A 16,860-nucleotide genomic window follows, 5' to 3' on the forward strand; every position below is an offset into this window, starting at 1 on the left:
TGCCAGAGTTTGTATCTGTGCTGTTTCAAACAGGGAGAGATGACAATCAGGAAAAAGATAGCAGCCAGTTTGATAATTGTAAAGTTAAAAATGTGTATCTGAAGAATGGCAGAAATGAAGTATTTCCTCGTAAAAGTTACAATTTAAACATTACAGAACAAGATTATTTACAATTATATGAAGCTTATAGTGCATTTAAAAGAGTAACTGAAGGTAACATAGACATGTATTATAATCCAGATGAGTTCATAATTCACAGACCAATGTTTTTAATCAATGCATCAAAAAGGAAATTAGTAGTTATAAATGATCGAACAAATATTAAATTAGTATGTGAATTTGATGAAACTCTGTCTGAAAATACTACATACAGTGCAATTTTTGTTGTGGAGAAATCATATATTTATGATGTAAAAAATGAAAGAGTGATAGAAAAATTTTAATAGTAGAGAATAATATATAAAAAATTAAACTACGTGTAAATTTTTTTTTGTTATTTTCAAAATTTTAGTTTGATGTTAGGTTTATTTTTTTTCACATGTGTTGACTGCGATTATTATTAACTTCTAAACTAAAGTGCCCCCAAGGCAAAGTATGGATTCCACACTCGAGAATACACCTCTTGTCGTCGTGTGGATCCAGAGCTACTTTTTTATTTTATTCGTTGTAATCTCATGGTTTGAGCTTTGTATTCTATTATCCTCTCGAAGTATCCTCGACTGTGAAGAAAGACAACAAATATAATCCTGGAATGTTAGTTTGTTTTCCACAGTATCTTTGCACGTTCCTTTTGCTTTCTTCGTGACGCTGCTCTCTGTTCTGAATGTATACATCTTCGAACGCAAACCAGCGAACTCAACAATAATATCACCGTTACACTCATCTTTGAACGTGCCGAGAACCTTCTTGTTGTGGGAAGGAATTCCAAATCTGTTGGGTTGAGGATAGGAAGAAGTGTCGAAATACCCAAGCATGGAAGGATGTTTAAGATCTTCGTAGAGGTTTGGTGTTTGTATGTTATAAATAAAACTATCGTTGTCTATGTACAAAATTGACAGCTTATCATTATAGAAGGGTTTCATAATATTATAGTGAAATTCGAACATGTACAATTTCGGCAAGTCGAGAACCGTTGCGCCAACGTAAGTAGGTTTTCTGAATTTTATCAATTTTATATCTAGATTAAAAAGTGTTAAATTCTCGTTGTAAATTTTTCGCGATTTGAATCTAGGATCAGATACTAATTTTCTACATTTATTGTTATAAGAAACCAATTTTATGTCTACATGCTTTCTGACGTTCTCCATCGTTTTTCCATAAACGGCATTATTCATTAATTTATAAAAATCTTTATCTAATTCTGAAATGGCAGCTGTTCTGTGTCTCGTTTTGGTCTCAATATAAGATTTTAACCATGGAGAGTATTTGAACTTGAGAATTCTTCTCACATTTACTACCTGAACACCCTTCCCAATCAAAAACTGGAGATTCTTGTAGTGGACGACATATCTCTCTTTTCTCTCTAGAGTTAACATAAGCTTGCTTTGATTAGAATCAGGTAGACATTTAATTTCTGGAGCCGGAGGTAAATCGGAAAAAGTAGCATGCAAAGTATTTGGAAATTCAATGTCCACCTCAATGAACAGACCAAATTCACGATCGTCGAAACGATTAATATCAATTGAAATAGGATCCAGCCACTCGAAACCTCCGTATGGAAGTTTTTGTATCATTGCGAAGATTGTTTACGTCAGCGTAAAATATGTAATTCGATGGTCGATTTGCATCGTATTGATTCTCAGACATGTGAATATTGTTTGCCTTTGCGTATCTCTGCGAACATTGCACCATCCCCCACGTATCCCCCTTTCTATAAAAAGTAACATGTCCACATCCGATATCAATTCCAACTTGATCCTGGTCTGGAGCAACATAGCAGACCACGCCAAACCAGGAAGACTGTAAAAGTATGCTGGATCTAATTTATAAATATTTATTGCTGTTTTTCTAAACACTTGGAAAACATCAGCAAGTATTGTTACGTCTAATTTGAGATACGCATTGTGATAATCGCCGAGAGTATTGCATCTCAATTCCTTCCATATTAATTTCGCATGTTCGTATTCTTCGTCCGTGATTCCGTTTTTTTTTCAGTTGACTGAAGAATTCTTTTTGAGATGGGAGAGTGTCATCGTCAAATTTAGATTCATCGGTTACATATTCGTAAGGATAAATGCCTTTACGTTTAATCAGTTCTAGGTGTATGTTGGGAAAACTAGCTTTTGTAATTTTAAATTGTTCGTGAGTAAGTTTACTCGCTAGAGCATCGAGACTTGCCGATAGGAATGTAAAAGAATCTAGAAACCTCATCTCTATGATTTCATTCGTTGCCGGAATCTTAACTTTTTTACTTATAGAAATATAACGCTCTTCGTTTTGAGCAAGAATATCGATTTTTTGCGTATCGTATCCAAGATTTCTAATTAAGAAATGGAAGTCGTAATTGGATCCATTGTGAAAAAATATTGGTACGAATTTGGGCTTCTGGATCTTGAGGTTGCAGGTGTTACAGATTCCACTAATGTAGTTTCCGGTGAAGTGATTGTGGTGAAATATTTTCCGATTCTCATCCGTGAAATGTTGATCACACACCGGACACGTTTCAATGTTATAAGAAGCTGCCAATGTTCTCAACCTCCTCCACTATGTTTTTGAAAAAGAGTTCAATAACATTCGGTCCGCGATATATATATAGTTTATCTATCCTATCTTGCCAAACAACAACATATCCAAAACTATTTAGATCATGAACCTGGTACGGTGTTGTGGAAGACAATTCGGGATCCGGATCGCAATAAGACAATGGTTTGAGAAAAGCCTAAAAGTCCGCAATGATGATGGCCGGATGTTCCAACAAGGCCTTGTGCATTTTAAATTCTTTGAATTCATTTGCTTTGGGCATCAACATGCGAGCCGGTCTGTTAACTCCACAGTAGACTTTATGTTCAGCAAGTTTTTGTTTGGCAATTTCTTGATTTTTGAAATGTTGGTAATTACGTCGGTCAAGATCGTCGAATACTGTTAAACACCTTGGACAAACTTCGATGTGTGCATGAAACTTGGTTGTTTGGCTTCTGATCAAGCGGGAGAGTGAACGAATTAGCGTGTAATGATGAACATGGTCGTCAGCAATAAGAAGCAGATTGATTTCCATGGCTTCGTCATCAACAATATTAGTTATCCTAATAGGATGCACAAAATTCTTAACTGAACTATACGAATATACATTTATAGCTAATCGTTTTCCTTCTCTATTTCGTACCCTGTTTTCAAACTTTGTTATGTCGGAAATAGCAACAGGGTATTCGATGCCTGTCATAGCATATTCAATCTCATTGATATATTGTGTGTAGTGACTAACCTGTTCCGGATGATTTGAATAATGAATCGGGTGAAGTGCTGCTAAAATGCACCACATAAAACACTTATTGTCGGTGTTATAAATGTTCAGCACGGCTTTCTTATGCTGAATTTCTACCGGAAGTGGAACATAGCTCGAAGCAGAAAAAGGTGTAAATTTGTTTACATAAGCGATTAACCTGTGAGGACTTCTACATAAAGACCAACCTGATCCCTTAGCCTCGAATTCATCGTGTTTCCTAATCAATTCACTAATAAGATTAGAATAAAAAACGTTCAAATTATCAATGTCTGCCAAATAAAGAACTTGGTTTCTCGTTTTGTGAAGAAAAATATTTCTTGTACCATTGGGTTTCTCATATTCACAAATTAGATCAACATATACTTTTATGGAGTTGTTTTCGAGTTTATTTTTCAGAATATTTATGATACATGCTTTAATTTCACTCAAGAAACTAGAAATATCACAGCGTGGGTTCGAAGTAAAACAGAAATCCAAGAGTTGGTTGTTGAATGCAGATCTAATCGGCTTTTGGTCATTAGACATCTTAATTTGTTTGCAAGTAGAAGCTTCAGTTTCAGGATGATCAATTTTTCTTTTGAATGTTCCATGTCCAGTTGATGCTTTGCAAATTTTCATGTGTTTACTTAAATTAGCAATGATAATTATTTTTTCGCATTGAGTACAAGGTCTAGTAGGTAACAAACGATTTATTTTCGAACCTGTTTCGCTACATCTTGCCCTATGCTTGCTAATATTACTTTTGGAGATGAATTTTCCACAAATAGCACATTCGATGAAATTGGTAGATGACATTTTTTTTAATATGCTTTTAGTAAATAACAATAAGACGCACAATCAAGTCAAAATTAAATAAGACACTTTTAAACTTACAACAATTAATAGAATGTAACTTAAAAAAGACAATAGTTATAATTATAATAATTTTTTTTCAGCTCTGGTATTTATATATAAATTTTCTTGGAAAAAATACAAAATTCAATACAAATACAACAATCTGTGTGAAAAAACAACTTGACCAACTTCAAAATAAAATAATTGTAGCTATTACGATAAAATTTTCAGCTATGTTATTTATACAGAATTTTCGGAAACAACAAGTAACATCGATCACACCAAAACTCAAGCTGATCGAAATTACTATGAGCTATGTAGCTTTAAAATAAATTAAATACTTAACTTTTAACAAAAAAATTATGAGCAGCACTGCAACAACGCGTCCGCACTCTTCAAACACTCTCACGATACTGACTGATCTGTAATGCTTTCGCATTTAAATAACCTAAGCGCGGACCGCGTTGAAAACATCAGAAACAGTGAGCCAATCAGAAGACAACACGACATCGCATTACGTCATAATCCAACCAATCAGAAGACACCCATTACGTCATAATCCAACCAATCAGAAAACACTCATTACGTCATAACCAACCAATCAGAAAACAACACGTCAGATACGGGGTCATCATAATATTGCGTAATAACTTGTTGCGCAACATGATGCAATAGAAGTAGACCGGAAGTAGACCAGAAGTAAATGTGCGTGGGTGTGCGTGGGTGTATAAAAAAAACGAAAAACTCACAAGTGTCTGTCAAGTGGACCGGAAGTAGGCCGGAAGTAGACCGGAAGTGGACCGGAAGTAGACAGGAAGTAAATAGGTGTAGGTGGGTGTGAGTGTGGGTGAGTGTAGGTGGGTGTAGGTGTACTTTAACTCGTAAGAAATTATGACATTCGTACGAAGTACGAGATGAAAAATCACAGATTTGCAATAGTATAAAATCGACAAAAACATCATCAAAATAGGTTTTCCATTGCTGTTAAATTAATAAAAATAATAGGCCTCGTACCAAGTATGGAGTAGAACGTATACAATCATCTACTTCAATGGTTTACTCAAAATCACGTACTGTAAATTTTGGTGAAAATTTTAAACCGTATTTGGAGCACTCATCAAAGAAGTGTTTAAATAACTGGGCATATTACTATACAAACTTACTATGTTGTTTGTTTATTTGTAAGAAGGAAGAAAACCAAAAGTAAAGAAAAATTCTGATTCATTGGTCCATAAACTGTGTAAATCTAAAGAAATAAGTTTGGACATACCGTCGACGAATATGGTATCCATTTTACACCAGTGGCGTATGCTGGTTTTAACTAGTGGGTAATCTCAGACACTTGATTCATCCACCCACTCCTGAAGTCTCCCTGCAAATTTACCTCAACATCCATACAAGATTTACGAATGTATGTGTGAAAAATGTTACCTTATTGTTGCGACCACTGTCGAATAATTGTTGTGATTGCACTTGCAGTTAAACTACGTTTAGAATTTCAAACAATAAAACAAGATAATATAATAAATCTATAAGAAAAAACCTGTAACAAAGAATATGAAAGGAATTCGGTAGTGAAATAAAAACCCTCAATATTAATTGAAGTGTAAAATTCAAGTTACCCCAGTACCCAGTTACTCGTGCATTCCTGATTTTTGTTTTTATACACGGAAGTTTGAGTTCAAGGCCTGTGGTACAAGAGATTCTACTGGCCTACCTACATTAACTATTTGCAATTTCTCCGGAAAAGACCCCGTTCCAAATATTTTCACACGAAAATATTATATTATATCCATTGCCTTTAACTTTAAACACAGCACTAGCACGAATACTAAACCATCTAAACAAATATTAAATTCTCGAATCGCTACAACACGCATTCAATTCCCTGCGCCAATCTTCTATTGTGGTTCCTTACTGCTTGACACAGACTTCATATTCCCTGCGATGCGCGAGGTTCTATAAGTTGGAATCATTGCGTTTTTTGTTTATATATTTTACATTCAAACATCTTTTATCATTATGATCATTATTAATCTAGAGAGAGAGGAGAAGCAACTTAAATTACCTAATATATGTGTACGTATATATATAATTTATTTCTGATAGCTTTCCCTTTAAAAAATTATTCATTTCTGTGCAAGAAATACTCTCACTGGTTTTGAAGGCTACAAAGAAAGTAATCACGCATTTTAAAATACAAAAATGAATAAAAGTAAGCATATAAATAGTTTAATTACTTCATTAATCGATTTATTAAATTGTTATTTGACGTCGCTTTTCTACCACTTTTGGCTAATCACTACGAGTGATGATATGAAATTGATGAAGGGACATTTACAAAGAGCACCCATGCCTAGCCCGCTATTCGAACCCTGGAGCTCTGACGTCGTAGGGAGCTGTGGCAACCACTCCGCCACAGAGGTCGGTGTAATTTCTTGAATTTCTAGTTAAAATTTTAATTTATTTAATTACCGTCATCTTCAATATTAAAGCTTTTTTTTTCCTATGACAATATCTGTTGAAATAGCAGATATCAGGAAGACAGAAGCAAATGTAAAATGAGAATTAACATAGAATTGGTTCGCAAATGTTGTTCACATTTCCCTGTTTCTCGCGCACTTTCAGATGTATTTTCTCTACTTTCCTTTTCAGTACGTAATTTGCGAACCCAGGATTCTGTTTCCTGAGAAATTTCCGTCGTAAACAACACAGCTCCTACGATACAAAGACCACCGGGGAAGAATGGCAGAAGAGGGTGCCAGCCGAGGAAACGGCAAAGGCTCTGGGGTGGAGAGTGCGACCGATGGACTCTCTACAGAAGGAGCTTACCCTTGCCACGGAATAACCAGGCCTGAGAAGCAGTGTTTCCTTCCCCTCCCGTCAAGGGATTTAAAGGGAGCCGGTGGAATCTCACCCTGACGTCACCAGATTCCACCAGCTGGAGAAAGTGGCTGAAAGCCTCTCGGACATTCAGCGGCAAACGTTTGAAAAACATTCGCGCGCTGGAAGTAAAGAAATATGCGAATCAAAGATTGGTTCGGAAGAATATTGCGAAGAAATAAAAAACAACTTTTTAAAAAAATTATAGTCGGGTCATCTCCGATTACCTAGGTGACCCAGAGTATACGCCGCTGTTTTACACGTACCTTGTGAAACCCAAGGGATGATTCTCCCTATCTTTGACAACCATGAAATTCTCATTTCTATTTGTTACTACTAGAGCCAGGATTTTTAGACACTAAAATCTGCCCAAACAGGTAGGCAAAAGGGACTAAAATGTGGAAAATAGGCACCATAATAGGCATCAAAAATAAGAGGCATATAGTAAGCACCATACTTTGAATACTGTGAACAACAAAAGGCCTCAAATTCAAATCCAAGTTGGTGGTCTCTCTTTATTGTCACGTTTACCGCATACTTATTGCCGAGTTCTAGTCATCAAAATGAGGGGAAGCACCTTCCTGTTCCCCTATGAGAAAACCTTAGCCAAAAAGGTAGAAAACACACCTTTCGCAGTCGAAATATTATTTTGATCTTCTTTTTTATGTACTTCTAGGCACTATAGAATCTGCGTAAACTTACTTTTGTATTGCAAGCGTACGATTCTGACCACAGGAACAAAATAGGCATTTAAGGCAACATCCGGGCTCTAGCTAGTACTTTGATTGAATCCAGTGCATCAAGAAGCTCTTCTAAACTTACCTCCTGCATGATAAATATTGTTCTTGATCAGAGTGGAGTCGTATGATGATTGCGTGGCTATGTCTGTTTTAAGCAAGTTCCTGTGCAGGATCCTAATAGGCCGCTCGTCAACAGCCTTTCTCTTCATAATGTTATTTACCTTCTGCCTGAACAAGATACTTTCACTAATTTCTTCATGATTGTGTTCTAGAAAACTGTCTGTCACTAGCCTGTTTCGTTTACCTTCACGAAATACTTGCATTTATCCTTGCAACAACTCCATATTCCGGTTTCATCTTCTGGTAATTTCTGAAATTTAAAATTTAAAACATGACACTATCACAGAAGGGTAATTTCCGTTGTTGCCAATCCTCAAAGCTTTGTTGTAGTGAACTTCGAGAACTAGTTCAGGTATGTTGCGGCGTGACTCAGATAAGCACAAAACTTCCTGGCAGTAGCGAGTTCATTCTTCCATCGTCATTATCACCACTCAGAGACACCTCGTTCGTTAGAAGCAGCAGCTGCGAAAAAACGATATGCAGATTGATTTTGAGAAATAACTCAGAACTTGTAGTTACGTTGTATTTCCTGTCCAAATTTGAGTTTTTCATGTAGGTATTTAGATGGTTTTTTTGTCTACAAGTCAGATTTATGTTTCGTTACGTGCCGTATTAAGCCTTTAAAGACTCTCTTTATTTATGGAAAACCCAGGTATAGATTTAACATTTTAAGTTATTTTATGGATCTTTTTTTAAATGTCATTTTTTGTAATTTGAAGGACATTTTCGAGAATTTTCCAGATAATGACGAAAGAATGAATGAAGTAGGGTATTACTGTGATACCAAAAATCTTATCTACATCCACATAGATGTGTTAATGTATGAGAGAAAATTTTCAGGATAGGTTTTCTGAAATAAAAATAATTTATTCATGACACAGGACATAAATGTTACATAAAACCATTACTTACACTTTGAATTTAATGCGATCATATATATATATATATATATATATATATATATATATATATATATATATATGATTACAATATTTAAAACAAATTAGTTCAATTCGATAACATTAGAAAAAATGGAAATCCTCATATTACTTTAATCAGCAAGTAATTAACTTTTAGATTCTTCATTGTTATATATGATAATATTCGGGATATTAACTTTCCTTATATATCATAAAGCAGAATAGTGTTTGTGGCATCACGTATTGCTGCACAAGAACATGAATCATGGTACTATAAGCATCCTTACCCTCATATTACTTGAACTTCCTTAATGCTCCTTTGTTTCTTTTTGGACAACTTCCTCGTTCATGTATGTGCAATAACGTCAATCATTCTAAGCATAAATTAAGATTAAACCTGAACAAATCAATGCATAAGAGAAGTCATATTCAAATACAAATATTCTGAAAATAATAATGTTACTATCTCCGCCATCTTGTGACGCAACCGACACATACGCATAGGAGCGTTACAACATGCAACTCCAGTTAAACATGAGTTCAATATTGCAAAATTCATAATGGCAGAGGCAGTATTGTGTCCTTGTCGTGTAAAGCTTAAAGCCCACTGATATGCGGAGAAACACTGCAGCAGAACGCAACAGACCCGTTTCCGGTGTTTCAGTAGTGGGCGATAAACTTTAAGATAAGCTGCAGACTTCTGGCACGGAAATTCCCACTTCGGTTCAGCGCGTTTCCCTGTAGTGGGCGTTACATCATTTGATTTCAATAGAAGCAGACAACAGAAATTCTGTTGTTTTCTGTTTTCGCGTTTCTCCGCGTCTCAGTGGGAGTTAAGCTTTAAGTATCTTACAGGCTATGCTTAGGAAAACATTCATATTTCACATATATTCTCTCTCTTCGGTGTTTTTCGATGCTGGACACTTTTGTCAATATCGTTTCTGATAGAGGCCCAAAGACCTTACAATCAAACTTCTTTACTTATGGGATTAATTTGTCCATAAGAAGCATTTTCTTTTCTAATTTTTCTCACACAAGATGACTTGTTTTACAGCTTTTTTGTCCAATTATTTTCAAATTCAAATTTTGTTGTTACATTTCAAGGTTTCACACAATTTCCCTACAGCAGCCACTCAGTGAGGGGAAAACAATTATGGTCACCATTTGTGCACAATGTCTAAAGAGTTGTCCACCATTTAGGTTAAAACTCTCTCGCTCCTTCAGTAGGCACTCTCCAACATGTTGACATTTGCGAAACAGTTTATTGAAGTACGAAAATATTCATCTTGTAGATAAACATCCATCAGTTTGATGCGATCATTGAAATGTAGAACCTTTCAAGAAAAATATTTCACGCAATAGATGTGATGCAGAACTCTTTATGACAAAAATCACTTTATTTACAAAACGCAATCAGGAAACAAACGTAAATCTCAACAAGGTACATCAAACATCCACGCATTTCCCGTTTTTCAGCTGTCGTTGTCGGCTTTCGTGGTTTAGGAGGTGTTCCTTCGTCTGCAGAACGTAGTCGAGGAATTTGTTCCAATCCTCCGTCCACCGGTCCTTCGCTTGAGTCTTTTCGTCGTCAGGAATGGCGCTGTACCTGCGGGAAACGAATGTGAATCAATTAATTCAGATTCTTAAAACGTACCCAACAATTTGTGTCCTGTGTTACATGGTTTCCCCCAACGAATATAGAATGAGAGAGTGGCGGAACGCATGAAATCAATCTTCTGTTTAGGCAAAGTCTTGCCCTACTATTTATGCTAGCGAACAGCTGTGTCTCATGATATTCTATCACATAAACGCTAGATTTCAAGTATGCGCCGTTTGGTAGAAAGAAGCGAGTATAGAAGGGGTTGAGCGACGGAAAGATTGAAATTAACCCTCTTCTGTTGAGAAAATTTGCCCTACTATCTCTGCTAGTGGTCAGTGTCGTTCATCGACAGAGGCAACTCTCAATTTGCGTAGGAAATCACGTCTATATAGTGCTTCGAATCCCTCTTTAAACTGTAGGTTCAGTCTCAATTTGCCCATCTGACTTAAAACGAACTTTGAATGCCTTTGAATGCTAATGCTTTTGAAAGCATAAAATTTGCATACTTCATGAGCAAACGTAAACTTACAGTTAGGAAATATTTGTCTTTTTCATATTGTTGAACATTAAACTTCGTTGAAAGTGATCATGGGTAGAGGCATGCATATCTCGTTTTTGACGAAAACACGAAATGTGAAATAACATCCTGTAATGTTCATTTTTTATGTTTCTGAAAGGTGTGAGGTGCATTTTCTTCCTACCCTGTCTTGTCACGAAATGAACTGCAAAATGCGAAATAGACTCTTAAACAAAAAATTTAGAGTGTATTCACCTACACTTTCTGAAGATTTAATTATCCTGCGAGTTACGCAAGTCATGTAAAATTGATTAATTTTGCTGTAAATACTTGAGAAGCAAAAATGGACCGCTATATACAGCAATAAACTTAATACTCTGTTAACTAAATAAATGTGCTATTAGAAGGGATATGTTTATCTTGTGTAATAAGTGCAGTTTTTAAATTAAATTTAGGATTATATTCACAATTTTAAAACCAAAATGTCATTTTTATTCTGCTTCTGATGCAAGTTTTCACCGCCATGACACCGAAATTTTATTTTATTTACCCGAAATTGACTATGCTTTGGTACCGAAACCTTGCTTTTTCATTTACCAAAGATATGTGCCTCTAATGATAGGTTATAAAGGGGATGGGGAATGCCTGCAGTTAATTCGGACCATCTCCTTGCTATCTCTAAGATACTCACTTTAGGGAATTGAGCGCCAACTGCTTGAGCATCCTGAGGTCAGCTTTGAGGCCTGCGATTCCCATGAAGGTCTCGTAGAAGTCGTAGCTGAGCCCCTTCGCCCCCCAGAAGGAGGGGTCGTCGCAGGAAACCACCAGGGGGAAGTCCTCGGCCAGCAGGGAGGCAGCAGGGTGGTTACGGAGATCGTTCACCAACAGCAGTACCTGCAAAATTGAAATTATGTTTTTGTAGAATCTCTTGCACTTGAGAAACGTATATTTGAGAAATTCTATGAACCCAATTGCTTTTTTAAAAAATATTTTTATATTGCAGGCACGGCGATAAAAATGAATGGTGAATTTGTGAGAGAAAAAAAGAGAATTAAACATACGTCGTGCTTAGGAATAGAACTAGCAACAAAACCAGAAAAGGAATGAGTGGGAATATTTTCTGGGTGGCAGTCAATTTCTTGCCAAAAACACCATACTGTGGTAAAAGAGCATTTATTAATTTCAAATTCAACAAAAGTAGAGATAATGTTTCAAAAGTTAAGTCTGAATGGAGGGGGAAAAATAATGAAAGAAATATTCTGAAGACACGGAAAATAAAATTGATTTATCAATTTACGTATATATGTGTGGCACTAGCGGTTTCATGTTGGATCCCTGGTGGGAGTTCCAGAAATGTCGGTAGTGATCCAGAATTGTGAGGACAAATGAAGAGCTATGCGAAAAGAAGTAGTGGGCTCTGGTCTAGAAATCTAGAACACCAGACGGTGGGATTCGATGTGGTGAGCAGGCATCACGTATTGGAAAGGCTCCAGGCCTCCTCGATGGACGGTGTAGTGATAATTCTGTCGCCTTGCAATCGAGTGGTCCCAGGTTCGATACCCGGCAAATACACAAGGTTTAAAGTGTAGGTCCAGTTCAGACTAGCCTATCTGAGCATAAAGTGGTCTAAAAACAAACGTTGACAAATTTCTGATAATGAAAAACTGTTTCTTGGGCCTTGGATCGTTTCTTGGGCCTTGGATCTCAAATACCTTCGTGCCGTGGGATTTATTTTGTTAGACCTAATAATAATAATAATAACCATTTCAATTACAGAAGATTTGAAGTTAGGGTACACACTATTTCATTACTTCCTCAAGTAATTGAACTGCGTTGCCTCATTCTCATCCCACGAGCTAACAGTTGCCTGGGCTTGTCCAGTCCTAGTAAAAAAATAAAGACAAAACAAGGATTTCTACGAACATTTTTGCGACGCAGATAATACGCTCTCTTCTACAGCGCAGACTCGAATTCAAGAACCCGTGGCCTTCATGACAGGCGCAGCAAACCCGTATTGTTCATCGTTCCATTGTTGTTTTGTAACTTACGTCACATGTCACTGGGACTGAACGTGTCGCGACTTCCAAGTACAAACAAGGAACACTTTGAGGACAGATGTCTGCCAACACTGTTTAATCTCCGTTGCTCAGAGCATAACGATTACAGTGAACCAAGGTCTTTCAACAGGAAAATGTGTACTATCAATTACAGGAATATTGCACCATTCTTTCTAAGTCCAAGATTATTATTAACAGGAAGAAAGCTGTGGTTTAGGATGTGCTACAAGAAAGTTTGCAATGTCTGTCTACTCCTTTGCCTTTCAATAAGGTGAATACTGTGAGCCTGATTCTTAGAAAATCAATATGTGGATGTCCGTCCGACAACCTGTCTGTCTTTCCGTCCGTCAACTATCAATATCTCAAAAACTGCCTCAGTTAAAAGGACAAAAATAAGCAAATTGATCGGACAGATATAGTAAACTTCAATGCAACGTCAATGAACTCATTGTTTGGGCGTGAGCGAAAATAATTTAAATAACCTGTCGACATTTTGGAAACTTATACATGTGAAGATTGTAACGGTATATTTTGTGCTTTTAAGCTGATTCTCAGCAACATACACAATATACACAACCATACATTTTTGAATCCTTGTCCCGAGGTTCAAAACTTGCAGTACCTGAAGTTCTGTGGATGCTAGTTTAGGCAATAGACACGTACCTCTTCAAATTACAACTTAACGCCCATTTCCTTTTAGATATATATAGGTTTATTCATAATATATTTACAGAAATTAATTATTGGCCGTTATTCACAAAATTACATTCCGGTGCACCCTGTCCCCCCTTCCCGAAGAGAGTGTGTAGACTCGCGTAGCCACTGGCTCCACGAGTAAAAAAAAATATAACCCTCAGTACCAAAAAAGGTGGCTGAAGGTATGTGTGCTGTGTACCCGGTTTCCCACATGAAATAAACTATTGTAATAATGTGAAAAGAGCAAGTGTGTGTATTAAAAGAAAGAAAGTTAATATCCCCGTCGGTTCACATAGTAAGGAAAGTAAGTTCGCCCAGCCGCTCCCCTCAGAGAAAAAGATACCTCTTACATTGCTGTACTCCGCCAAACATCTGAGGCCGACTGCTCCCCTGCCCTTCCTATTTATAGGCCCCGCTAATGACCCTAACCGTTACTGGAAACTTACCGCTCCCCAACGGGCAAGAACCCAAAAGTACAGGAATACATAGCCATACACAATTTATAACATAAAAAAGGATCCAGTAATGATCGCATCATTACAAGATATAAAATTTTCTGTCTGTCTTCCGTTTGTCTATGTCTGCAAAATAAACGAAAGTCGACAACCATTTTTTACACTATTTGGTTTAAGCCTGCTTTTTGCACATATAGGCTAATCGGGATTGAACCTACGTATGAGTCCAAATCAGCATGTGATCCACAGGAAATCAAATCCTTGATTACAAGACAACAACGCTAACCACTGCTCAACCAATAATTTATTAACTTCTTCACGAACACATGCTTCTTTTCCTTCTATTGATGGGCTATAAGGAGTGTCTTTGCAGCACATCTTAAATTGTCAACCTCACATCCACGTAGTATACCCTGGGCTGAAATTCTTGCAAACTAACGGGGCTCTGGCGTCTGGACTTATAGCCTGTTCCTGTGTGTTTATAATTGCCCTTTCATGAGTTTCATCTTATCACCTTTCATCATTGTCGTCGCGATAAGTGAAAAGTGGAAGAAAAGCGACGTAAAATAACCAAATCACTCAATCTTTCTATTGATGAAAAAACGAACAAAAGAAGAAAATCGGATGTATCTGTTATGGCTTATCATTCATTCCTTAGCTTTATGTATATATTGCTGCTGTAATCGCCACCTGACTGTTCAAATCGAAGAATGTATCTCCATTTCTACAAAAATGTTCTACAGGGTGCCCCTAAAGGTACTTTACAACTTTGATGTCATACAGCACAACTTGCAACTGAGAAGGAAACATACCATGCCCTATTTGATTTACCAACATATGAAGTTTCATTGTGCAGAGTCCACTTCAACATGCGAGCCTCTGGTGGCGCGTAGAACATCTAATCGAAATTCCGACTCTGCCCAACCCTCCGTAGCACATCCCTGTCAACTGTGGTAATGGCAGCCTTATTCTGGCCTTCAAATCATCAAGATCAATTACATGAGTGCTGTACACCGTGTCTTTGACATATCATCACAAAAATAATTCCAGGAGTGTAATGTCAGGGGAAGCCCAAGCAATTTGATATATCTTCCAATATAACGTGCTGGAAATGTCTGTCCAGGACATCTCTTACATCTAAGACCCAGTGTGGTGGTGCACCATCTTATTCAATACCTGACGAAAAATCTTTAGGCGTTGGTGAATCATCTACAACAAACTGTATTCCTCTATGTCAATTACAAGTTGTGCTGTATGACATCAAAGTTGTAAAATACCTTTTGGGACACGACGGTGTATATTCTTTATTCAACTCCATTGCTGATAGTCCTAATTTGTACTGATTCGCTTTTTGTGCTCCAGAGTCTGGCATCGATCTCTTCCAGGCATCCCACAATACAGCGTCAGGGCATTTTTGGACGAATCTTGTCCTTTTCTGTAGTAGTGAAAATACTTCAAGAGTAAGTGTACGATTCATTTCAGCAATAAATATATTTATCCTCAATTTTTATGATACATCTGCTTGGAAACACATTACCTTATTTTTTAAATAAAAAGATATGCTGCATCTAGAATCGAATCGAATTGTTGTTTTAAGTCCACTTTATGCACAGATAGGCTAATCGGGACTAGACCTATAGATTAAAGTGGGATCCGAATCACTGTGCTATGTGCCTCCATTGGGTATCGAACCTGAGACCCCTTGATTACAAGACGACGACGTTACCACTACATCTAGAAAATAATATTTGGTTAGGGAATATCGGAGCTAAGAACCTTTGTTGATAATGTTTCTCTTGTTGAGGTATTGTTAAGGTTTCCAATATAAAAGCGAGCCTATAAAAAATAAATTTTTAAAAAATCTTGCATATGCAACCACAAATCACAAATTATATTATACCTCGTAGGTGGATGTATTACTATATTTGTCTATCATCACATTCGCCACAATTAACCCAAGAAATGGAAAAGCTATCCGAGACAGAAATACACAATATAACTTTATTTTGCCAGGACTGATTCGAACTAAAGTGTGCGTCATATCTCCTGGATATGGCCTTGAACGGCTGAACAGCACCAGCGAATCACAGACGTGCGACGTTGTCGTGCTCTCCTTGACAAGGCGTTTCGCTCAACCACGCTGTCTCTTTTCCGTGTGAGATTTCGACATGACACCACTGCAGTGCGCCGCTATTGGCTATCGCCATATGCAGGAGATTTGACGCGCACTCTAGTTGGGGAGGGGGGACATGCAGATTCACACTGAAGATACAAATTGTACACAGTGCTCAGGAACATGTGATCATAAAGGATTTCAGGGTACCTGGTTGGAAATGGGGTTCAGCTCTATGGCCACGTTCCTCTCCTTGGCCGTCTTCAGTACCAGAGGGTGCTTCGTGATGGCGTATCCGTGTCCAATCCTTGTGGTGTTGAGGAGAATGGCGTCGATCAGGTTCTCGTCCGTCAGCCCTTCCCAGTCTGTGGGAGAAACAATTCTTATTACCGCGTTGTAAAATGCACGTTTTATTATGAGATACTATATTTATGCAATTACGTACTTACATATTTAGCCAGGTGCGGCGTCATAAAATTTTGG

At 37.2% G+C, this 16,860-nt stretch overlaps 2 protein-coding genes across 2 annotated transcripts in view; both read right to left on the bottom strand.

The window, feature by feature from the left end:
- LOC145985910 (uncharacterized) overlaps positions 1 to 4,934 on the bottom strand; it is a 29,105-nt gene extending 24,171 nt beyond the window's left edge. Inside the window, exon 1 of the mRNA XM_083120047.1 lies at positions 4,623 to 4,934. Coding sequence (XP_082976173.1) covers positions 4,623 to 4,715 — 93 coding nt within the window. The 5' untranslated portion in view covers positions 4,716 to 4,934. The remainder of the gene's footprint in view (positions 1 to 4,622) is intronic.
- Positions 4,935 to 10,317: 5,383 nt separating this feature from the next.
- LOC145985246 (adenosine deaminase 2-like) overlaps positions 10,318 to 16,860 on the bottom strand; it is a 50,768-nt gene continuing 44,225 nt past the window's right edge. The window contains exons 5-7 of the mRNA XM_083119023.1: positions 16,588 to 16,742; positions 11,748 to 11,950; positions 10,318 to 10,545 (exon numbers count right to left, since the gene is read on the bottom strand). Coding sequence (XP_082975149.1) covers positions 10,386 to 10,545; positions 11,748 to 11,950; positions 16,588 to 16,742 — 518 coding nt within the window. The 3' untranslated portion in view covers positions 10,318 to 10,385. The remainder of the gene's footprint in view (positions 10,546 to 11,747; positions 11,951 to 16,587; positions 16,743 to 16,860) is intronic.

Source organism: Lepisma saccharinum, chromosome 3, assembly GCF_977018435.1.
Source record: "Lepisma saccharinum chromosome 3, izLepSacc3.1, whole genome shotgun sequence".
Lineage (NCBI taxonomy): Eukaryota > Metazoa > Arthropoda > Insecta > Zygentoma > Lepismatidae > Lepisma > Lepisma saccharinum.